The sequence below is a fragment of the Phascolarctos cinereus genome, unplaced genomic scaffold (assembly GCF_003287225.1).
Source record: "Phascolarctos cinereus isolate Bilbo 61053 unplaced genomic scaffold, phaCin_HiC Scaffold_1;HRSCAF=81, whole genome shotgun sequence".
NCBI lineage: Eukaryota > Metazoa > Chordata > Mammalia > Diprotodontia > Phascolarctidae > Phascolarctos > Phascolarctos cinereus.
The window spans coordinates 287368215-287392018 of NW_027555514.1; the positions used below are offsets into that span (position 1 = coordinate 287368215).

General features: G+C 46.2%; 1 protein-coding gene across 4 annotated transcripts in view; it reads left to right on the forward strand.

The window, feature by feature from the left end:
- The window catches only part of PARVG (parvin gamma), a 34996-nt gene extending 16164 nt beyond the window's left edge, over positions 1–18832 (forward strand). Inside the window, exons 6-14 of one of the 4 annotated variants that reach the window (XR_013483625.1) lie at positions 761–876; positions 3394–3449; positions 4867–4889; positions 7596–7657; positions 7752–7820; positions 11361–11462; positions 12962–13034; positions 14950–17541; positions 18616–18832. Coding sequence is in view for 3 of the 4 variants with exons in the window: in XM_078147845.1 (XP_078003971.1) it covers positions 761–876; positions 3394–3449; positions 4867–4889; positions 7596–7657; positions 7752–7820; positions 11361–11462; positions 12962–13034; positions 14950–15059 (611 nt within the window). In the remaining variant the exon portion in view is untranslated. Of the gene's footprint in view, positions 1–760; positions 877–3393; positions 3450–4866; positions 4890–7595; positions 7658–7751; positions 7821–11360; positions 11463–12961; positions 13035–14949 lie in introns of all 4 variants that reach the window. The other 3 variants (XM_078147845.1, XM_020982831.2, XM_020982832.2) reach the window with 3 other exon arrangements.
- Positions 18833–23804: the final 4972 nt, after the last annotated feature.

A 23804-nucleotide genomic window follows, 5' to 3' on the forward strand; every position in this document is an offset into this window, starting at 1 on the left:
ATGGAACCAAAATCCACCTGGTTGTGGCTCTCTGCCCCACCCCCTACCCCCACTGCCGGGGCCAAGCCTCGGGTCCCCACCAGAGCTCTTGAGGATAGCTCTGATATTTTCTCCCTCCCTGCCCCCAATGCCTAGTTTTTTTTCTCTATGCTAAACATTCTTACTTTATTACTAAAAAAAAAAAGCAAACAGATTTGTATAAATCTTTAAAGATTTTTTTTTCAACCAACAAGCATTTATTTTCTCTTTCTCCTACCTTCCTTTCCTCATTGGAAAACAAACAAACTAAACCTTGTAGCAAATATGCATAATCAGACAGAACAAATTTCCTCGTTGGCCTCTTTCAGAAACAGATGGCTCTTTCTGCATCTTAATTGACCCTTATATGGCATGGACTTGAGGCCCATCGCCATCCTGGTGTCCTTCCTCTGGATGGTCTTCAGCATATCATGGTCCTTCCTAAACCTCTGTGCCAAGGCCAGAGCATAGTCCTCCATGTGTGGGCTTCCCAGAACATAGTGCAGGGGGACTTATCACCTACTATGTGGTCTCCCACTCTGCCTCTCTTAGTTCAGCCTAAGGTTGCATTATGGCTTTTATGGAGGTCATGCTGTTTCATTGACTCATACTGAGCTTGTGGGCCACTAAAACCCCCAGCTTTTCTTTTTCTCTCTACCTCCCAGCTTTTCTTCATATGGACTACCACTTGGCCCTGCCTCCCCTACCTCATACTTAATTTAATCCTGTTTGATTTCAACAGGCATCTTCAATAAGGACTTGTTGGCCACTCTCCATCTTCTGGTGGCCATGGCCAAGCACTTCCAACCTGACCTGCCCCTCCCTGCAAATGTCCAAGTGGAAGTAGTAACAATTAAGGTAACTTGATACTCGTGGAGACCAAGAGGGTTATCTCTGCCCTCCTTACAAGCTTACTTGACCATCTGCGTGGGTGGGTGTACTGGTGTGTGCTCAGATTTGCAGGGACCTGTCCACCATTCCAGTCACCAGGACCATTAGCCCAAGTCTCACTTTCTCAGTGAAGCCTTCCATGGTTACTCTGGACCACAGTGATATACCTCTCTGTCTCCTACATTCTTGTCACATTATTGTCAGGGTGGAACAGTGGCAGAAGAACAGGATTTGGAACCAGAGGCTGGGGTTCGAATCCCAGCTCTTCCACCTGGTTCACCTCAGGCAAATCACTTTCCTTCTCTAGACTCAGTTTCTTCATGTGTAAAAGAGGGGAGTTGGACTAGATGACCCTTAAGGTCAACTCTAGCTCCATGATCTTCTCTGGGCCTCAGTTTCTTCTTCTGTAAAAGGAGATTAGAATAGGTAACCTCTAAGGCCCTTCTCTGAAGCAGCAGGGTGGCACAGTGGGTAGTCAGGAAGACTTGAGTTCAAATCCAGCCTCAGATGCTTACTAGCTGTATGACCCTGGACAAGTCACTTAACCCTGTCTGCCTCAGTTTCTTCATCTATAAAATGAGCTGGAGAAGGAAATGGCAAACCATTCTAGTATCTCTGCCAAGCAAACCCCAAAAGGGGCCATGAAAAGTCGGACAGGAGTGAAACAACTCAAGAATAACAAGGCCCTTCCAGCTCTAGATTGACCGTCTGGCTTCCTCACCTGACCCTTAACACACAATACCCTGTGAGGGTCATCTTTAAACATGTGCATGGAGGTGCACAGTCAGAATGGTACAGTGCGTAGAGCAGTGAACTGGGAGTCAGGAAGACCTGGGCTCAAATTTGCCTCAGACCCACGCTAGCACTATGACCCTGGGTAAGTCACTTGATCTCAGAGACTTAGTTTCCTTATATACAAAATGGAGAGAATGAGAGCTTCTCCCTTATAAGACTATTACGTGCTGTGGCTCAAAACAATTCATCAGGGGCAGCTAGGTGGCACAGCGCATAGAGCACTGGCCCTGGATTCGGGAGGACCTGAGTTCAAATCTGGCCTCAGACACACAATAACACTTACTAGCTGTGTGACCCTGGGCAAGTCACTTAACCCCACTGCCTAACCAAAAGCAAACAAACAAAAAAACCCACAATTCATCAACAAGGATTTATTAGGTTCTGGGCAGCGTGCTATGTGCTGGGAAGACAAAGGCAGCAGTGAGGCTGCCGTCTGGGAGCTTACCTTCCACAGAAGGGGACAGTCTGCAACAAGGAAATGGTTGTAAAGTGCTTTGAATGCTGGAGATGGGAGCAGCCGGTGCTGTTATTACTCAGGGTCTCTTAGTGCTGATGAGGCAACAATGAGAAAGGGTAGCTTCCCTGCCCTCAATGAGCTTACATTCCATTGGAGGGAAAGTGATGTGTCCAGGACAGTCCAGGAAGGGTCCAACATGGGAGGGGCAAAGCAGAAATCCATGAGAAGAAGAGAGCTCTTCTAATGGGGGTGGGGGGAGAGAAATCACAGACAGCTCCATGGAGAAGGAGAAGGAAGAGGAAGGACATGAGGAATCTTTGAGGCATGGGAGGCAGCCTGTGTGAATGCTTGGAGGCTGGAGAGAGCAGGCTAAGACTAGGGAACAGCCAGCTAGCTGGACCGGAACGTAGTGTGGGAGAAGGGGGGTAACCTGAAGAAAGGCTGTTTTCACCTTGAGGATGGCCCTGGCTGACTGGCTGGGGGGTTTCTACTTTATCCTGGAAGCCAAGGAAGGGTTTTGAGCAGGGAGTTAACATGGCCAGACCAGACATCAGAAGATGAAGCTGGCCCATATGGCCTTTGAGGTAGCCCTTACTGCTCATGAGCTTGTGGGACCATCTGCCATGTTGGTCTGGGTATTGTGGTTGTCGTGGCTTGTCCTTCCTTCTCAAAGAGGACTATGACATCAGGAAGATGATGCCATGATTTGTCAGTGAATTGGTTTAAGTGAGGGAGGGCTGTGCAAAGTCACCAGCCTCACCTTCTCCTCTGGAGCCACCTGGGTCCGGTGGCCAGATATGGATGGGGACGACTGGAGATGGTCCAGCAGTCTGAGTGTAAGCTGCTCTTGGATGTGAGCCGCACCCCTCAAATTAGATCTCTGTGGAAGAGATCATCACTGCAGAGCTGGAAGGTACCTCAGAGAGCAGCCCCCGCCCACCCCTGCTTAGGAAACTGAGGCTCAGAGACAAAGTGACTTGAAGTCACGTCGAGCATGGCAGAGCTGGGATTTGCTTCTGGACTGAAGTCCACATCTCTTGCACAGCATGCCTCGGTTGCACAGATGGTGAGCTGCATGGTGGTGCTTCTACACAGGTTGTGGACATGCCAGGGTCAATGAGAAAGTGGGAAATGGGTATTTTCAGACCAGTGAGACCCCAGAGCTTTGATGCTTTCCTCTTGAGTGGAACTCTGGGCACTCACCGCCATCTCTCCCCTTCTTTGCCTGCTAGAGCACCAAGAATGGCTTAAAGTCTGAGAAGTCTGTGGAGCAGATCACTGACTGCAAGTAAGCAAGGGGGAGAGGAGGCACTGGCTGGGACATGGGGGTGGTCTGGCAAAGGAGACTGAGAAAGGAATACCAGACAGGTAGAGAGAGGATGTTAACAGAGCCCTGTCAAGAAGAGCACAGGAGAAAGCAGAGAGGGAAAGGGGCTGGTCAATGATGCCATGTGTTGAGGAGAAGTCAAGAAAGAGGAAGATTGGTAAGGATGAGGCCACTGGATTTAACAATAAAGGAACATTGGTGATCTTGGAGAGAACAGCTTCAGTTGGGTGATGGGGATAGAAAATAGATTTCCAGGCTTGAAAAGTGAGTGGGCTCCTTCTAGCTCTGACCTTCCCTATTCTAAACTCCCTCCTAGCCCTGACCTTCCCTGTTCTAAGCTCCCCTCTCAGCCCTGACATTCCCTGTTCAAAGGCTGCTCTCAGCTCTAATATTTTGTCTCCTAAAATCTTCTCATCTCTGATATTCTTTGGTTCTGTGATTGAAATGCTGAAGACAGAACTATTTTAAAATGCATTATTAAAAAGCTGAAGAGTTAATATACCAAGCTTATTTACCAAGTGCCTTTCCTCAAGCATCCTATTGATCCAGTGAATTTCATCTAGGGTGACCATGCTGCGGCATCCATTCTGAGTACACCAGCAGGCCCGACCGAGCCTTCTGCCGTATTTCTACACAGAAGGGATGCCCATGGTTTGTTCCATGTTGGCAAAAAATGCCGCCCCCATTTTATGACTGAGGAAACAGACACTCAGAGAGGACAGATGACTTATCCAGGATGACACAGCTAATAAGTGGTAGACCTCCTGGACCACAAGTAATTAATTACTGCCTGATAAAGGGCCGTTGCTGGTAAACTGAGAATTTGAGGTTTCCGTAGGGAAGGCTGAATGCTGAGCGAGGCATTCTGAGAATTTGCCTCCCTTCAGTGGTGTTGTAATTAATATTTATGACCATCATATGCTCGTCGCTCTCGAGGTCATGAAAGCCCCATTCTCAGTTCAGGGCTATGGGTCATAAATCATTTAATGAGTTCAGCCCTTGTTTTCTGTTTGGGCTTGAAGATACACTGGAGGATTGTGTCCAGAGTTCGGGCTTTGCCCTTTCACACGAGGCAGTCTGCTTCTTCTGAGTCGCAGACCTCATTTGCTTCTGTCCGTGTTCGCACCCAGTCCCTGCAGCTTGTCTGGAGGTGTAGGTGATGGGTGGCCCTTGTAAGAGCCTCTGGAATGGCCTGGAGCCCGGACAACCTCACTTGCTGGCAGACCGAGGCTGGAGGAGCTGCTGATTCAGGAAGCTTTGCTCGAGAGGATTTTGGTCACCCAGCTCCCTGTTGTGCTGAAGGGCGGCCAGCTGGAGGGGGAGGGACCGATGTTAGCAGCAGATGGGTTTATAACCACTTTTTTTCTTTTGTCTTTAGCATGGATTCAGATCAGCAGTCAAGTAAGTCTTTCCCCCCAGGTGGAAAAGCGGAAATCTCTTCCTATTACTTGGCTGTTGCTAGAGACATGCATGATGAACGATCCTTCCTTGTGCTCAATTCAGTTTCTCCCAACAAACAGTTATCAAGCATCTCTTATGTTCTTGGGGAGGGGAAGTAGGTCCTAGGGAATATAGAGTCACTTAGGAGCCAGGAGGATCTGGGTTCAAGTCTAGCTTACCAAGTCATGTACGCTCAGTGCCCCAGGCCAATCTCCAAGACTATAGCTCACAGGCAGGTGGATGAAATGCTTTCATAAAGGGAATTTCTGTATTGGAAGGTCTCTACTCTGAAAAAAAAATCATAGATCTTGATTTCCCCGACCCTCTATAATGTTATAGGTCTATTTTGGGTGCTGAGGATACCCAAATGAAAAAAAACCAAACAGTACCTGCCCTTAGGGAGCTTATAGTCTAATGAGGGATACACATGCTAGTCTCTCAGTCTAGCATGCACCTCTCAAGTGTCCTGTCTATTTGTCTGCCTCCCTGCCTGTCCATCTGTCTTTTTGGCAGTGGGGTGTATTAGGAATTGCAAGGGACTCACAGTTAGGAGATCTAGGCTCCTATTTTAGCCCCACCCTTAAATGGCTGTATAACCATTGAGAAGTCACCTTCCCCCTCTCTAAGGCCTATTTACTCACCTGTGAAATGGGCTAACAATGTTTTCATGACCTACCTTCCAGGGATGTCATGCTATGGGGTTCAAAAGAAATAGTGACCATAAAGAGTTCCATAACTGTGTGAGAGAATTGAGTTTATTGTTTTCCAAGACTCCAGAATTGTAGAATTTCAGAACTAGAAGGGACCCCAGAGGGCATCTAGTCCAGATTATAGTAGACTAGAAGTTCCCTCCACATAAGCCCCAATAAGCAATTGTCCAGCCTCTACTTGGAGCCCATCAGGAAAGGGTAACCCACTACTTCCCAACATAGCCCATTCTGCTGGACAGCTCCCATTGTTAGGAAGAGCAGCTCAGTCTCCAGGCTCATACATTGTAGGTTAAAGATTTGTGATTTTGCTAGTGCAGATTTTAGTATCTCTGTCAAAAAAAAAAGAAACTCAACAGTCTTGGCCAACCTAATGATGAGTCTCGTGACTAAATATGTACAATTATGTTTGATTTATATTCAATATCTCTGTCTGCCCTGAGCTACTGTGAGGATCAAAGGAGATTATGCATGTGAAACCTTTGGAAGCTGTAACTCACCCAATGAATATGAAGGATTTTTATTCTCTTCCTATGTTCTGACTAACACTTCAGAACTGGTTAGTGTTGACTTCGTCCCTCTTATTGTGGTGGTTCAGTAGTACGTTTGTACAGGGCTTTCTGGTTTGCAGAGTACCTGAACATGGACCACACGATGAATGAAAGACACATGGATGAAATGACCTCCTACTCAAAACTTTTCAGCCATGGTAGAGTGTACCAACACTTGTGCCAGCACCTGGTGAGCATTTGATAAGTGTTTGACTGACTGACGGATTAGCCTTTCCTAGTTTGACCTTTGAGAACTTGGAATCACCTCTGATGAAGACAAGTGTGACAACAATGGAGAGTGCATGAGCTCAGCCAGCTCCACTCCCCTGTCTTTGCCCCTGTCCAAGGCATAGTGCTCTGACTGATAAGGTTATCAGTGGGCATATGCATTATTCCTCTAAGAGAATCTGAGCATCAGGTGTCAAATTCTTCTTTGCATCTCTCACATGGAAAGGATGCTCCATAACTATGTGTTGGATAAGTGAGTAACTGAGAGAGTAAGTGGGAAAATGGGTGCCTGAAGGAATTTGTTAGTGGATGAGTAAATGAGTGAGTGAATAATTGAACATGTGAATGAATGAGCAAATAAAAAAAGGAATAAATGAGAGGGTGAATAATTGAATATGTGAATGAATGAGCAAATAAATAAAGGAATAAATGAGGGGGTGAATAAACAAATAAATGAAAGAGTAAATGAGGGAGCAAGTGAGTGAATAAGTGAATATGTGAATGAATGAGCAAATAAAGGAATAAATGAGGGGGTGAATAAGCAAATAAATGAAAGAGTAAATGAGGGAGCAAATGAGTGAATAAGTGAATATATGAATCCATAAGCAAATAAAGGAATAAATGAGTTGAATGAATGAATGGGCAAATAAATGAGTAAATGAGGGAACAAGTGAGTTAGTGAATGAATAACTGAATAAGTGGATATGTGAATAAATGAGTGAATAAAGGAATAAGTGAGTTGAATAAGACAATAAGTGAATAAATGAATGAGTAAATGAGTGAAGAGTAAGTGAATGAATACATGGATGAATGAATAAATGAAGGAATAAATGAGATGAATAGATGAGTGAGTGAATGAATTAAGTGAATAAATGAATGGTTGAAGGAATAAATGAAGAAATAAACAAAGTGAATAGATGAAATGAGTGAATGAATATGTGAATAAATGAATAAAGGTAAGTGAATGAATAAGTGAATAAGTAAATGAGTGAACAAATGAATAAGAGAGTGAATGAATGGGTGAGTGAATGAATATCAAATTATCAGGTTGATAATAAGTGTATTAAGGCTAGGCTCCAAAGAAGGGGAGTCCTCTAATGACAGCTCCCTCTGGCTCAGCCTTTGTTCATCCTGCAGGTAATAGAATCCTAATGAAGCCTTTATTGAATATGTTTCTGCAGAAGTTGACATCTTTGATGAATTATTTAAACTTGCCCCAGAGAAAGTGAATGCTGTCAAAGAGGTAAGTGAGACCCCAGGTTTGCTGAAAGCTGACACAGTGGCCCATTGCAGGTTGCTCTGGGATGCTTACTTCTGTTTTATCTTCCTTTTCATAGGCAATCATAAAGTTTGTCAACAAGAAGATGGAGCGTTTGGGATTGTCTGTGCAAAATATTGATACCCAGGTAGGGACTCCCAGACTAGGACCTGGGTTCACCCAGGGGGCCTGGCTAGCAAGTGGCTCACTTTTCCTTTGGATATTCATTTAAAAAATAGATTTTTGCCCTTGTGATAACTTGGGTGGTGGCTGGGAGATATCTTTATTTCGAAGCAGGCAGAGAGGATTTGTGCTGACAAGTCCTTCTCATGTTAGAGACCATTCCTTTTTTTCCTTTCAACAAACATCTTGTATGCAGACCTTTGTGCCAGGCACTGGGAGAGGGAAAAGGTAGTTAGGGTGAGATTCAACACAGTCTATTATTAAATGTCTACATATGGCAGAGCATGTGCATGGTGCTGGCAATAAACAAATGAAATAAGACCTAGTTCCCAACCTTAAGGAGCTTACAATCCACTTGTGGGTATATGGAGAGGCATCATGGCCTAGAGGACAGAGAGCTGGCAAGACAGGAAGACCTGGTTCAAGTTCCATTTTGGACACATAATGGCTCGGTGACCCATCAGTAAGTCACACTATCTCAGTGCCTCAGGCAACTCTCTATGGCAATGAATTGTCCAAAACGCACCATTCAGTGTAGGCAAAAGGAGTTTCCCCACTGGGAGTTAATGATATGTCATAAAGACAAATGAGTATGGTGTAAAGAGCAAAGGAGAGAGCGAAGGAAAGCGTTTTAGAAACAATGAAGGAAGAGATCACATCGTGCTGGGAAGATCAGGGAAGGCATCATGGAAGAGGCGGCATTTGAGCTGAGCCTCAAAGAATGAAGGATTTTAACCAACAGAAATGAGGGAGATAGCTGTCCCAGGCACGCAAGATGCCAGTTGCTCAGAGGTGAACGATGCAATGTTGCAGTCAGGCAAGATGTAATAATCCAATTTGGCTGGGATATAGACTGTATAAAAAGGAATAGAGGGTGAGAGGCTAGAGTTAGATTCTGGAGAACTTTCACTGCTCAGCTGAAGGGGCTGTATGTCCGTACTAGAGGCAAGACGGAGCCCTGAAGATTTTTGATCAGCTGAAAGACACAGGAAGCAGTGAGAGGAGACAGTTCTTTCTAAGAGCTTGGCAGGAAAAGAAAGGAGAGATATGAGATGATAGCTTGAGGGGATGGTGGGGTCAAGGGATTTTATTCATTCATTTCACAAACATTGAAGCACCTACTATGTGTTAGCCCCAAGATTTGGTGCTAGAAAATCTTTCATTTCTCCCCACATTTGTAAATGTTTTATTAAAACATTCAGACTCTACCTGCCTATTACTAAAATGCCTTCTATGGGTCCCTCTCTCTCTGTGCATCCTCATTATTCATGGGTTTTAGCTCCTGGGGCTCTCTGCTGTCTCTGACCTGCTGGGTGACCCCTGTGGAATGATCAGATCTGGAGGAGAATGAGAGAATAACACAGGACGGAGAAAGCATTTGCAGAGGGCTGAATGGAAGGGATGACGTTACAAACCAAGACCATTGTGTTACTCTGCAGCATCCGCTGAGAAACTCTTAGCGGCCAAAACTCATCCAAGGAAATTCCATTATGGGACGTGAATAATGACTTCCCTCAGATAACTAATCTCCTCTTTGATACCCCTGAGGCTGCTCTGTGGGATTGTATTAGCGGAGGATGTGGCTGGCATGGCGTACAGCTTGGTCTCCCTATGTACAGGCAGGAAGATTCATGAGATCGCCACGGATGCCCCTGTCTGATGGCTCATCCTGGTGGGAAGCCGAGCCTGGGTTCTCAAAGGCTCTTCTGGGGGCATCCAGATGCTACCAGGTCCCCACAGAGATTGAAAAAGCTTTTTAGCTGGAAGGCAGCTCTGAGGCCATGTAATCCTACCCCTCATTTTTATGGAATAGGAAACTGAGGCACTGCAAAAGAAAATGACTCAGGATCATAGGAATATAGGTTCAGAGGCAGAAGGGAACTAGGAAACTGTCTAGTCTAACTCCCTCATTTTACAGAATAGGAAATTGAGGCACAGGGTAGGAGAAATAACTCAGGATCCTAGGAACATAAGCTCAGACATAGAAGCAGAGGTATACTGGAACCCATTCCTATTGAGAAAGGTGATTGTTCAAACTTCAACGTGAGCTTGTAAACCTGGAAAATCAGCAAACGCGACCAGTCAAGGCTCGATTCATTGTTTTGTTGGTTGTCACTCCAGACTTAAGAACGGGATGGAGAAAATATTAACAACACAGACTGAACTTAGGACACAGTCTTTCTTTTGGAAACCTGGTTGTTAAACATTTACCAGCATACCCTTAGCATAAGTGACCTAAGAAGACATCTAGTCTGATTCTCCTTTTTTATAGATGAGGAAACTGAGACCTGGGGAGATTAAGTGATTTCCCCAAGATCACTAAGTAAAGCATAGAAAAATAAGTCTGGAGTTACACAATAACAGTGCTGGGACTTAAACCATAAATCCATATTTTTCCTTCCTCCTTTCTTTTTTCATTCCTTCCCTCCTTCTTTCCTTCCTTTCCTCCTTCTTTCCTCCCTCCCTGCCTCTTTCCCTCCTTCCTTCTTTTTTTCCTTCCTTTCCTCCTTCCTTCCTTTTTCCTTCCTTCTTTTAAAAAATTAGATCTTTGATTTCATTGATATAAGGAATTTCTCATAAGGAAACTTCCTCTGCTCAAGAAGACTGCCCCACTGTTCTGCATGCTGTAGGTATAAAGAGTTTCCTGAGACCCTGAGAGATTAACTGAAGTCTAACAGCCAGAGTGTGTCAGAGGCAGGACCATCGTCTTGACAATGAGGCTCACTCTCTAGTCATTACTCCATATGGTCTCTTTCCATGTTCTTTCTGCTCTAGTGATGTGGAAGTGATAAGCACACACACCACACACACGCACGCGCACACACACACACGCGCACACACACACTCACACGCACACACACACACGAAATCAAAGATATTGAATATGAGACTTCTAGAAAGAAATGGGGTTTTTGCTCCCTTTCTTGTCCTTCCCAGATAGACTGGAATCTCAGCAGGACGATAGAATACCAGAGCTATAAGGAATCTCAGAGGTCAACCCTGCCAACATCTCTGATGAGTACTTTGTTCCCTTGAAGACTTCCAGTGACAGGCAGCTCATTCCCTCTAGGGAAATTCCATTTTCTTGTTGGAATACTTGAGCATTTTGTCATCTGCAGAGCCCCGAGTAAAATTAGGTTAGAATCTTCTGTGCTTCTTTCCTGCCTTGGGGATAAAATCAACTCCTCTGTTTGGCATTTTGAATCCGCCACAACTGGCCACAGCTTCCCTTTGCAGGCTGGTTAGATATTTTTTCAGCCACACTGGCCTGCTTTCTCTGCCTTGTACAGGACATTCTATTCCCCCTCCCCACCCCCATGCATGCAGTGTTACTCCTCCTTGTGTCTACCTCTTGGAAGTCTTAGATTCCTTCAAGACTCGGGTCTTGTTCCACTAAGTGCCTAGCATACAGTAGGTGCTTAATCAGTGCTTACTGGATTGAATGGCATCCAGTTTCTCAGAAGCACAGCCACCAAGCCGGCCCTCACTGTGCCCTCTCTTGTAGTTTGCAGATGGGGTTGTTCTAATCTTGTTGGTCGGACAGCTTGAAGGCTATTTCCTGAACTTGAAAGATTTTTTCCTGACCCCCAGTTCTCCTGCTGAAATGGTGAGTTGCTCCTCTCTCCCCTGGAAATGTACCAGGTGCCAAGGAGACAAAAACAGAAGTGAGATAATCCTTACCTCCTGGAAGCCTGGGCAATTCCAGCACCTGGTGCAATGCCCGGCAGGCAGGTGGGCAGTCAACAAACCTTTATGCAGTTCTCCTGTCTGCCAGGTGCTTAATAAATAAATGCTTGTTAATTGACTGACTGATAAGGCCACTTGAGCTTTCTGCCCCTTAGTCTCTTTATGCATCAAGTAGAACTGGAGATAGTAGCCCCCGCCCCTGCAGGGCACTTGAGAAGGGGGCTGCTCCTCCTGATGGAATCCCAGATCCCCTAAGGGGAGAAGCAGAGGCCATTCTGAGCACCATCTTCCCTTCCCTTCCCCCGAGGGAGATGGATGGAAGCAGGAGATCAGTGCAGCGAGGTGCTCGCTCACTGCGGGGTCCCGTTTGGGGCAGGAGGGGATTACGGGGGCAGGTCTGGAGGAAGGGCCCCCCAGCTTCGCAGTGATGAAGCTGATGGAGGGAGGCAGCCCATGGTTGGGGAACATTACACCGGGCCTGGAGGATATGTGGCTCTACTCCTCTCCCCACCCCTCCCCCTCCAGGCTGGAGCCCCTTGTCACCCAGAGCTCCATCAGGATTTACTTTCCATTGTCTGAGTACAAGGCGTTCTCTGAAATAGATGAGCTCCATGCAATGGGGGAACTGCTCTTTCCCCAGGCAATGGCGGCAAACGTGTTTGCAAGATAATTAAATGGTTTTCCTTTTGTCAAAGCCTGTCAAGGTCGTTGTGAGAGAGGACAGCTCACCCAGCAGCTTAGAGAGAGAATCACAGAAGGAGCCTGAAAGGGACCTTGGAACATATGATGCTAGAACAGGGACCATAGAATGTCAGAGCTGGGAGGGAGCATAGAACAGGGAATGTCAGAGCTGGGAGGACTGGGAGGGCCCTTTGAACAGAGGATGTCAGGGCTGGGAGGGGTCTTAGAACAGGGAATGTCAGGGCTGGGAAGAGCTCTAGAACAGGGAATGTCAGAGCTGGGAGGGGCCTGAGAACAGGGCATGTCAGGGCTGAGAGGGCCTTAGAAGAGGGGATGTCAGGGCTGGGAGGGCCCTTTGAACAGAGGATGTCAGGGCTGGGAGGGGTCTTAGAACAGGGAATGTCAGGGCTGGGAGGGGCCTGAGAACAGGGCATGTCAGGGCTGAGAGGGCCTTAGTTTTTAGTTGGTGAAGCTTCCTCCTTTCCAAGTTCTAAGACTGAGGCCCAGAGTCATGCAATGACTTGTTCAAAGTCACGCTGTCAGTCTGTGGCAGAGCCAGCCCCAGCCCCGAGGCCTGTACTCTGCTCCCTCTCTTGCCAGCCAGAGCCTGAGGATCTGTCTTTGGGGTCCTGCATCTCCCCACACCCTGTGCCCATCCTGGGTGGAGTCTGGCCCATGGCCCAGGTGAGGACAGACTGCTCTTTTCTGTTGTCACAGGCAGCTTTTTCTCTTTCCCAGCTGCATAATGTTAACCTGGCCATGGAGCTACTGAAGGACGGAGACCTGCTCAATTACCCGGTCAACCCCGAAGGTCAGTGGGCGCCTCAGAGATGCTCCTGAGTAGAGAGTCAATTGCTTTGCCCTTGTTAGCTGGAAACAGGGCTGGCCGGCAAACAGGCTCTCCTTGAGAGCCCAGAAGCCCGTGCTTCTCGCTCAGCTGCAGCCTGTACACCTATCAGAGGGACTAATGTCAATCAGTTAGTCACTCGACAAACATTGATTAAGCACTTAGTATATCACCGGGGATATAAAGAAACTAGATTATAGTCAGAAAACCATGTCGGTATCCTGGCACAGAGTAGGTGCTTCATTCGCTGCGTGGGTTTGAGCACATGTCCCCGATGACTGCTTCTCAGCTTCCTTATCTGTGAAATGAAGGTGATAGCATCTGCTGTGGCTGGCTCACTACCTCACAGGTTTGTCAGAAATCTCAGGATCTTCAAAGATCAGGGAGGGGTTAGTCCAAATCAGAGAAGATTTCCTAGTGGAAGGGCCCCAGAACTAAAGATCTAACGATTCTATCATGCGACGATCAGTCCGCAAGTCCTGTCCATTTCACCCCCAGGGATCGCTCTGGATGTGCATGGGCGTCACCCTGGGACAGGTCTTCACTGCCACCTGCCTGGGCTACTGCAGTAACCATTCCCCGCCTTCCTTCTTCTCCAATCCACCCTCCAGATTCCTTCCAGCATCATTTTTCTTGTGAATAGATCTGCTCATGTCACTGCTCTGCCCAACCAGCTTCTAGGGTCCCCTATTGCCTGTTGAGTAAAGTCTGACCTCTTCTGCCTGGCCCTTGAAGACTTTTGTAATCGTGCACCCCCCTCGCATTCCACGTTGTGGTCCAATACTCCCTTCCCTGGTAATCCCCTTCAGACTGGACAGCTGGGGGTTTCCCACCCTTGTGCCTTTGCTCATGCTGTTTCCTCTGCCCGGAATGCCCTCCCTTCCTTACCACTGCCCTATCTCTACCAGTTCAATTCCTCCCCATCCTTTGGTGGTCCTGCCCCGATGCCACCTCTTCTATGAAGCCCTCCCTAATGCTCCCAACCAGAAAGGACCTCTTCATCTTTTGAATTCTCACAATGTTTTCTGTCCTTCCTCCAGCCCTTTTATATTCTGTCCTGTTTTCACTTGTCTGGTTGGTTTTATTTTATTGTGGTGCAGACCAGTGAGTTCATTGGTATAAGCAACAGCCAGTGAGGAAGCCCCCTCTACCGAAGAAGACTGGTAGCTCTTCTGCAATTTACAGGCTTTGGAAGTTGTGTGGGAGCATAGGAAAGTTAAGTGACTGGCCCAAGGTTGCCCATCCAGGAGACGTCAGAAGCTGCTGCCCAAGACAGCTCTGTGTCTGCTTGTTGTTACTTAGCCCGCTCTCCACAGTGCTTTTCTCCAGGCTTCGATGACACTTGGAGCATTGGTGCCATGGAAAGGATGCTGGATTTGGAGAGCGAGGACCTGGGTTTAGGTCCCAGTCTTGCCCCTGCTATCTCTGTGCCCTGAGCAAGGTCCTTGCCTTCTCTGGGCCTTCACTTTCCTCATCTGTAAAAAGAATGGGTTGCATCAGACGACCTCCAAGGTCCCTTCTGGTTCCAAATGGGTGATTCCACTCTCTCCTGACTGATATACCCAGTCGAGGCTTTTTTAATCTGTTTTACAGAAGAGGAAACTGAGGCTCTGAGGGGAAATGATTTGCAGAGGGTCGCAGAGATGAAATTGTGAAGCCAGGATTTGAACCTGGATTTTGTGCCTCCACATCCAGGGCTCTTCTCCATGCTGAGGTCTATGCCTTGCCTTCCTTATTGGGCTATAAGCAGCCTAGGATGAGCTCAGCTAAGGATCCCGGGTAGGGGTCTGCATATCACCCTGAAAACAATAGGTATTTAATAAAGATTTGCTGAAGGAATGAACAAACGGAAATGTGCACCTCCCTTTTCTGTCCACAGACATCACCAGTGGGGACCCCAAAGCTACACTGAGGGTACTTTATGGCTTGTTTTCCAAATACAAGATGAGTGAGGACTCCAAGGAGACAAAGACCGAAGCTGGGAATTAGGAGTTCTTGAAGACTGTGCTCTGCTGAAGTGGTTTGCGTTTCAGCCAATGTGATCTTTGCATGTGTGTTTAATCTTTGAAGTAACAGGAGTCCGTGGAAGTTAACTGAGTGAGAAGTGGTGGCGTGGCCTGGAATTGGAATCTGTTTATGTTTTAGCTGAGGCTTTACATCCCCAATAAATGTGAGCTTATCTCTGAAAGAATGTGGCCCTATGACCTTGAGCTTGACCTCAGTCCTTGTGGGATGGATGACTGATCAGCTCTTTAACCCCTGTGGTCATGAGTGGACACGAAGCCTTCACCTAGGTTGCTGACAGCAGCCTGGAAGCCTTGGGTCTGGCTTTCTGATAGCCCAGGAGAAGAGCTGGTGGGGAATGGCAACACCATTTCCAACATGTAATCCCAGAACCAAGAAGGACCTTTGAGGTCATTGAATCCAGCCCGTATCCATGTCAGAATCCCCTTTATTTTGTTCCTGACAAGCATTCACCTAGTCTTCCCTTGGATATTTTCAGTAAAGGGAAAAATCTCTCCCATCAAATTTTTGGACAGCACTTATTGTTAGGAAGTCTTTCCTTGTATCAAAGAGTTGAAAATTTGTCTCACTGGAGAAGCATTATCTTGGTGGCTTGGTCATGTCAAGGTAGGCCTCTAGCATTTTGGGTGGACCTGCTGCAGTCAACTTATGGGAGGTTGAGGGTGCAAGGGACATAGGAGGGGTAGACAAGAATGAGTTGCCTTCTTCCTCTTTGGAGGGAACAGCTATATTGATGAGATCACAGATCCATCTGAATGTTCCAATATGACTCCCACCCAGAAAGTCACACCTAATGAGAACCAAATGGAACTTTAAATGGGTAGAAAGCATGCCATCCAACCAGGAAGTGAACAGGATTCCCTCTGTGTTGTCCCTGACAAAGGATAATAGTCTCTGAAGATATCCAGGAATGTGAAATTTACTACCTTCCACTAAAGGCTGGCTACATCATCTAGTCAAGTCAAGTCCATGAGCATTTATTAAGCCCTTGGTATGTGCCAGACACTGTATTAAGTGCTGGGGATACCAAAAAAACAGCTACCCCAAAAGAGAGAGACCAATGTTGTTATCTTGTTTAGAGAGATTGAAAGGGGTAGCATGGAAAGAAGAGAGCGAGTAGGGGGCTATCTATCCTTTTATTCTTCATAATTTTTGTTAAAATTCTAGATATGATAGAATAGCCTTCCCTTCCTAGGTCTGGGTGTATGTGGCCACTTGGGAGGGTCAAAGGAAAGAGTCAGACCCAGGTTACAGAGTCCTGAAATATCAGAGCTTGGAGAGCCTTTAGGACATGCAATGTCAGAGCTCAGAAGGGCCTTAGAAATCCTTCTTCCTCGTTGCCAACCACTGGAATTGATTGTTCTGAGATTCACCAGACATCTGGTGCCAACAAGTTTGAAAATAATCATCTTGCTTCTCCCAGAAAATTTAATTAAATCAGCTCACTGAAGGAACTGTATCTAAAGTGAAATCCTGTGGCTATTTTCACATATTTTGTAGGAAAGAAATAAAAAAACCCTCTCCTTGGGGTGGCCTAATGGTCCTACCTGCCTATGGGGGAGCTGGTGCAGAGCTTTCTCTTAACTAAGCCCTGGCATTTTCTGTTTTCCAAAGGAATCAAACCTTGCAGGAGGATTAAAGATGGTATTTGCAGGGCTTCATTTCTAGAGCTGAGGAGATTATGCTCAGAATTTGGCATTTTAGGTAGAAAACTATCAAGGGAGAAAAAAGCAGAGGGAAGGAGTGTAGGTGGCATCCACTGCTAATCAGGATATTACCATGGCCTCCTGCAGCAGGTTCAAGAGCAGATCTTAATTTGAAGCCAGAGGACCTGGGTTCAAATTCCAGGATGGCTACTTCCTAAGTGACCTTACCCAAGTCACTTCCCCTCCTTGGGATGGAGGGGTTGGACCACCAAGATGCCTTTTAGATTTAGGCAATTCCTCACCTTGAATTCCCAATTTGTCTATATAAGCAAGCCCTCTTCTACATTGTTCTATAGTGGATTTTCATTTCAATGCCCTTGTAAGACAGAGGCTACATCTCCATCTGACAAGTGGTGAAACAGAGTCCTAGAGAGCTCTGTGACTTGCCCAAGGTCACCCATCAAGTATGTTGTAGGAGTACATATGTATGTGGAACGCTTCTTGGTTACTGGTGGACATGCATTTTTGCTTTTCATTGTCACCCTCACAATGCTTACTCCCACCTTGGTGCCTTCACCCAGGCTGTTTTTCTCACTCCTAAAAAGCCCACCTCTTCTCTACCTCCTGAATGTGACCCATAAAAAGCCCATCTCCTTTACCCCACTCAGTGCACATGGATTTCTCTCTCCTCTGAACATTTAGGTCATGTATCATACAGTCTAATCCTTGCTAGCATCCAGAAAGTGCTGGAAGGGACTTTAATGGGGGCAGATTCTTGGTGAATCAAGGAGAGCAGGGAGGTAAGTGCTCTATAGTATCAACAGGGTAGAGATTTAGGAGGCAAGGCCAGAGTACAGACCCATGGTTTAGAAATAGGAGGAAACAGATACAATAAATAGGATTGGGGGTCAAGATCCAGCTAGAACAAGTGTGCTAAGCCAAATCCAGGAGCCCCAGGGTGAAGTCAAAGCCAAGTAGGATAGGGGGATCCTTAAGATCCAGGATTCTAGAATTGAGTCACAATGGCAGAGCCTCTGTAGAAAGGAAAGGCTATGAAGGCTCTAAGGATCTGATTGGTCTTGGGATGGTCTCCTTGGCTTCCCATCCCAGGTTTGAAGGTTAACTCCTATGCAGTCCATTTCACAGGGCTCAGCAGTCATGATCTGACCTGAGCTGCTCAACCAAGGTGCTGACAGGGCTGCCCAAGAAAGTCACCCTTATGCAGGTGTAGGTCATTAGATCATAGCCTTAGAGCTCAGAGGGACCTCAGAGGGTGTCTCTAGTCCAACCCCTCATTTTCCAGAGGAGAAAGGTCACAGGATATCAGATCTAGAGCTGGAAGGAAGCTGTCAGATCAGCTAGTCCGAATCACTCATTTTACAGATGAAGAAACTGAGGAGGCTCAAAGAGTTTGTTACTTGCCCAAGGTCACACAGTATCTCCACACCTCTCCATGTTGGTCTCTGTCAGTGTGATGCATCTTAGGCTATAAAGAACCCTGAAGAACAGGGTCTAATCTAGACTTTGGCTTTGCCTTGTAGAGGGCTCAAAATAACCATACAGAGACAAGTGCCTCCTGATGGTGATGATGGTAGAGGCAGCATTGAGACTTGAGACCCACTTTTACTAATCCTAACCCCAATTCCAAGGCATTACTTCCTAAACATCCTCATCTCCATTAAGTAAACATTTTCTATCTACTCTTAGTTGAAAGTGAACTTTTGGGGAAATAATACGCTGAGAGACAGGAAGAGCTGCTCATTCTCTTCACCACAATGAGTCCCCTACTAGGAGGATTCCCTAAGGAATTTATTAAGGTATGGGAAAAATCAGTGGTAGCAGGATATCCACAGCCAATTTTCTTTTGTTAACAGCAAAACATTGGAAGCAACCTGCATGCTGGTGATTGGGAAATGGCTGGAGAAATTGTGACATATGGACTAGAATGATATTACCCACAGAGGACATGGGGACTACGAAGAAGACAAAGAAATATGGGAGGACATATGAAGTGGTTCAGAGGGAGGAAATCAGCACAGCCTCATAGAAATAATATACCAGGAATAAATAACAGTAACAGTAACAACCACATTTTATAGCATCTGGCATTGGCATCTTTTTTGCATTTATCATAGGATCATGTCCATATTCATGGATATAGAAATGGAAAGGACCTCAATGACTATCTGGTTCAATCCCTCCTTTACAGATGAAGAAACTGAGGCCCAGTGAGGCAAAGAGACTTGGCTGAGGTCACTCAGCAGCAGGTGGAAGATTTGAACCCATGCTCTCCAAACTTAGAACCAAGGCTATTTTCCCTAAACTACATTGTCACCCCATCACACACTCCCCCTTGTATAACAGCGATGTGCATGTTTGTTCCTCTCTTCCGTTTGATTGTAAACTTTCAACAGTCTTACAAAAACTTCTCTAGTCTTTGGGACTTGGGCTTTCTCACAATAGAATGCTTCTGTTTTAGACATGCCTTTTCCTCCAGCATGGTCCTCAGCCCTCTTCTGGGATTTCTACTTTGCCCATTAGCATCCTTCCCTGGGGCCTCCCTGACTATGGCATCAGAGGAGGGACATCAGACTAGTCTGAATCAGTCAACAAGCATTCATTGTGCTAAACACTGAGTCTACTCCTCCCTCTAACATCCATGGTCTTGTCCTGTGGCTGCCCTACTAGCTGGGATGTTGTAGTATGTGTGTGGAGGTGGCATGTGTTGGCTTCGCCCCTGGTCTTGCTGACCCTATTACAGAGGCTTGGTGACCTGCCAGAAGGTTGGTGAATCAGATTCTGAGCTAAAATCTACATTGGAGGCAGTTTCAGAAGACTTTACCATTAGAGGCTCACTTCTATAACCCAAAGGGAAGTATGAGTATAGTCATAGTATATAAGATGGTTAGGAGGAGAGAAAGCTGAAACACCATACATGGCCCCTTGGTTTTCCCCTTGATGGGAGGAGTCCTCAGAGAGACACTCAAACAAACACCCTGGGAGTCCAAATTGTGTGGATTTCCAAGTCCAGAGTCTTATCTGTATCCATGGGTATACATAGAAGGGATAGGCAGAGTGTGAACACATACCTAATCTACACTCTCTTCACTCACATGCCCACATTTTCCTCACTCTCTGCATACCAACAAATCTGCCACAAGATACCACAACTGTCATCCATCTAATAGCAAGCAGGAAGGTTCTTTAATTTCTCCCCATTACATTCAGCTCCACCCAGCTTCATCCATCATGGTAGCCCAACACAGTTACTCTGGGAGTGGTTTGGTGCTGTCCTTCGCCAAAGGACAGATCTGGTTAGTGGCTCCCTTCTTCACCATTACCCCTGGCCATGGCCCTGACTACCTGCTTCTAGGTCAGTCCCTGCCAGATGGATGATTTTAGATAAAAGCTAGCCCTCAGGCTATTCAGTCATTACAATTCTATTTGAGATACGACATTCAGAGGCCTTAGCTATACCCAACTGTAAATGCAGTTGAAGGAGAGGAACTTTATTAAGGCCAGCCATCCCAGGCTCACTCTTCCTTGTGTTCCCCATGGCACCAAGCCCAGGACTACATGCACTGTAGGTGCTCTGTAAATACTTGTGGATGGATTGGTAGATGAGTCATCTACCCTGAGGATCGAAATGGAAAATGTTCTGAACCTTGTACCTGCAGAAATGCAATCAGCGACAGCTTCTGCCACTCACCAGGAGGGTCAGGGTGTTTCTGCTGAAAGGAAAAGAGAAGAGAGAGGAAGGGAAAGGGAGAGAGAGAGGAAGAGAGAAGAAGAGAGAGAAGAGTGGAGGACGGAGGGACAGGGAATGGAAGAGTGGGTAGAGGAGAGGGAAAGAAAACAGAGAGAGACAGGGAAGGAGGAAAGGAAAGGGAGAGTGGTAGAGAGGGAAGGAGGAGGGAAAGAAGGTAGAGAAAGATAGAGAAGGAGGGAGGGAGATAAGGAGAGAAAAGCAGGGAGTAAGAGAGGGAGAAAAAGAAGAAGAATGGCCATGAGGGAGAGAGAGACAGGGATAAAGGGATGGAAGAAGGGGAGGAAGAGAGAGAAAGTGTGTGAGAGAGGGAAACAGGGAGGGAGAAAAAGGGACACTGGGGGAAGAAGAGAAGAGAGGGAGAAGAAGGGGAGAGTGTTTCCTTTCTCTTTCTCTCTGGAGGCAAGGATATGTTTATGTGTAAGGGGTGTGTGCGTGTGTGTGTGTGCGTGTGTGATATCTGCATACATCTGTGTGTGTCTGGATGTGGATTATACATGCATGTTTCTGCATCTGTATAGAATGGGAGGATGCTGCAGGGAACATCGGGTTCTTAGCTTTTACACTGAGCATCCCCTCTGGGAAAGGTTCTGTAGGACTTAAGGTGGGAGTCATGAAAGTGAGTCTCACACTCTGGGGATCTTTGCTGAGAAAGTTGATTGAATAAGAGGCAAGAAGGTAGAGGTCCAAATCCACCTGAAATATTACAGGATTAAAGCCCTAGCGAGAACAGAGGGCTTCCTGAAGGGAGGAGGAAGGAGCTTGGGATTTGGATCCAGGAGACACTAATTCTAGTTCTGGCTCTTAGATTTACTAGTTGTAAACTTGGAGGCAAGAATTTTATTTCTTGGACCCTCAGTTTTCCCTTTTGTAAAATGGGGATAGCGATGTTATCTGTCTGACGAGGTGTCACACTGAGGAAAATGCTTTGAAAACCTTAAAGCTTCTGGGTACTATGAGATGATAAGTGGGAGGGAACTTGGAATAGGGAAGGTCAAAGCTGGGAGGGGCTTCAGAACAGGGAGTGTAAGAGCTGGAGGGGCCTTGGAGATCATTTAACTCAATTTTTCCAATTTACAAATGAAGAAATTAAGACCCAGAAAAGGTGAATGATCTACCAATGGTTCCATAGGAATCAGGGAAAAGTCTGGCCTCCAGCTCAGGGTCCCAATGTAGTCCTCTCTATAGAATACCATTACGCCTGAAGGAAATGAGATAATTTTCTTTCTTCCAAACTCCCCAGATGTTATCTTTCGTAGCTAATCTAGCTAACTATTTTTTTTTGTAATAAGCAGTGAAAAGCCCATAATCCCCAAAGAGAAAGAGTGTCATAGATGAGGCCCAGACACATCCCAAGCTCCTCCCTCCATCTGTCTACACTAAGCTTTTGGCATCAGAATGTTTGCAGCCCCTAGCTGGCCTCACTTACATGAAACACTGAATTCTTCCCAGAGGATAACCTTAAATCTCCATCCCTGCGAAGCTTCAGAAACGAAAGTAGAGACTAACACCTGCCATACCCCAGGGAGGTGCCATGCTTGGGTCCAGGTACAGCAGGCTAGACAACATACCATACAGCCTGTTCTGGCTGTAGTCAAGGTAAGGGCATCATCAGGCAGAGGGTGACCAGAGAAAGTGATGGGTAGGTCATGGAATGAGATGGAGGGATAACAGATGGATGGCCCTAATTTTCCACTGGTGTCCATGCAATGTCAGGAAGTCTAAGGGAAGGATTCCAGCCTGCTGGACTGACTCCTGTGGAGAATTTATGGACAAGAGATGTACAGGATGACTTGGTGTCTGATAGGTTCTAATCTGTACCATGGGAGGGTATGTGCCCATCAGAGAGATTGAAATACTGAATCCAGCCTTTTAAATGACTTCCTGATGTTGTTTAATTTCACAGACCCAGAGCTGTAAAGAAGTTTGGAGATGATCTAGTGCAACCCTCTCATTTTACACATGGGGAAACTGAGACCCAAAGTGGTGTAGTGAATTTCCTACAATCACACAGAGCCAAGATTTGAACCTAAGTCCTCTGAATCCAGGGCCATCACACGAAATGATCAAATTTGACCCCATGAGATAATGTTTGTAAAGCACTTAGCCTAGTGCATGGAACATGGTAGGTGTTCCCTCCCCTCCTTGCTTTTTCTTGTGCTCAGTAAATTGCCTGGATGGATCAAACCTAGGATCACCGAATCCCCGAGCTGAAAGGGACCCCAGAGGCCATCTAGTCTAGCACTTACCCAGAATCCCCTCTGTGATATTCCCAGTAAGTAGTCGTCCCACATCCACTTGAAGACTTCCAGTGACAGGACATTCCCTCCTTATGTCGGTGCTAATCCCTCTTTTGGATAGCTCTGGTTGTTAGGAAGTTCTACGCTGAGCCCTTCAACTCAAAGTGGTGGCTTTCTCTTCAAGTTTCTTAAAGCAAATTCCCCTTCCCTCCCCTGGACTCCAGTTTATTAATGTCCTTTCTAAAACCCCGGTGCCGCAAGGTGGATACAGCAGCCTGCACGGGGCACGACTGGGGCGAATGAGGATGTGTTCGTCGCCCCTCTTATTCTGTACGCTCTACCTCTTCTCAATGCAATCCAATAGTCCATGAACTTTGTTGGCCACCATATTGCTCCCAATTATGGAAACTCTAACTCTACCTCCCTCCATCCTGTCCTGTGTAACACTTTTTCTGCATCAAATGAATGAATGAATGAATGAATGAATGAATGAATGAATGAATGAATGCTCCTTCGTGCCTCCTTGTCATCGCACAATTTGGAATCAACTCCCATATGCTACTCACTCACCCGAGTTCTCCTTATCTTTGAAGTCCCAACCCATGACTTCTCCATGCAGCAAATTCCACTTCGGGGTAGCTCTAACTGACAGGAAGTTCCTCCTTGATCATTCCAGCTGAAAGAGACTTTCATCTGAAGATCTTCCCTTGGGTTCACCAGCCTTCTTGCCTTCAAATTCCCATCATGCAACTTCTTATAATAGAAAGAACTGTGGATTTGGAGGAAAGCCTAGACCTGCCTCTAGGGCCATAAGATCATGGATTTAGAGTTGGACACCACTATGGTGATCCAAACATCCAAAACTCTAATTTTATGGATAAAGAAACAGAAACCTATAAAGGGGAATGGGCTTCCCCAAGGTATCCCAGGTCATAAACAACTTGTTTCCCAAATTCTCTGACTCCAAACTAAGTGATCTTTTCCCTTCATTTTCCTTTCTCTGTGTGACTTTGGACATGTCATTCAACTGACCTCAATTTGTTTCTTTTTAGTTCTA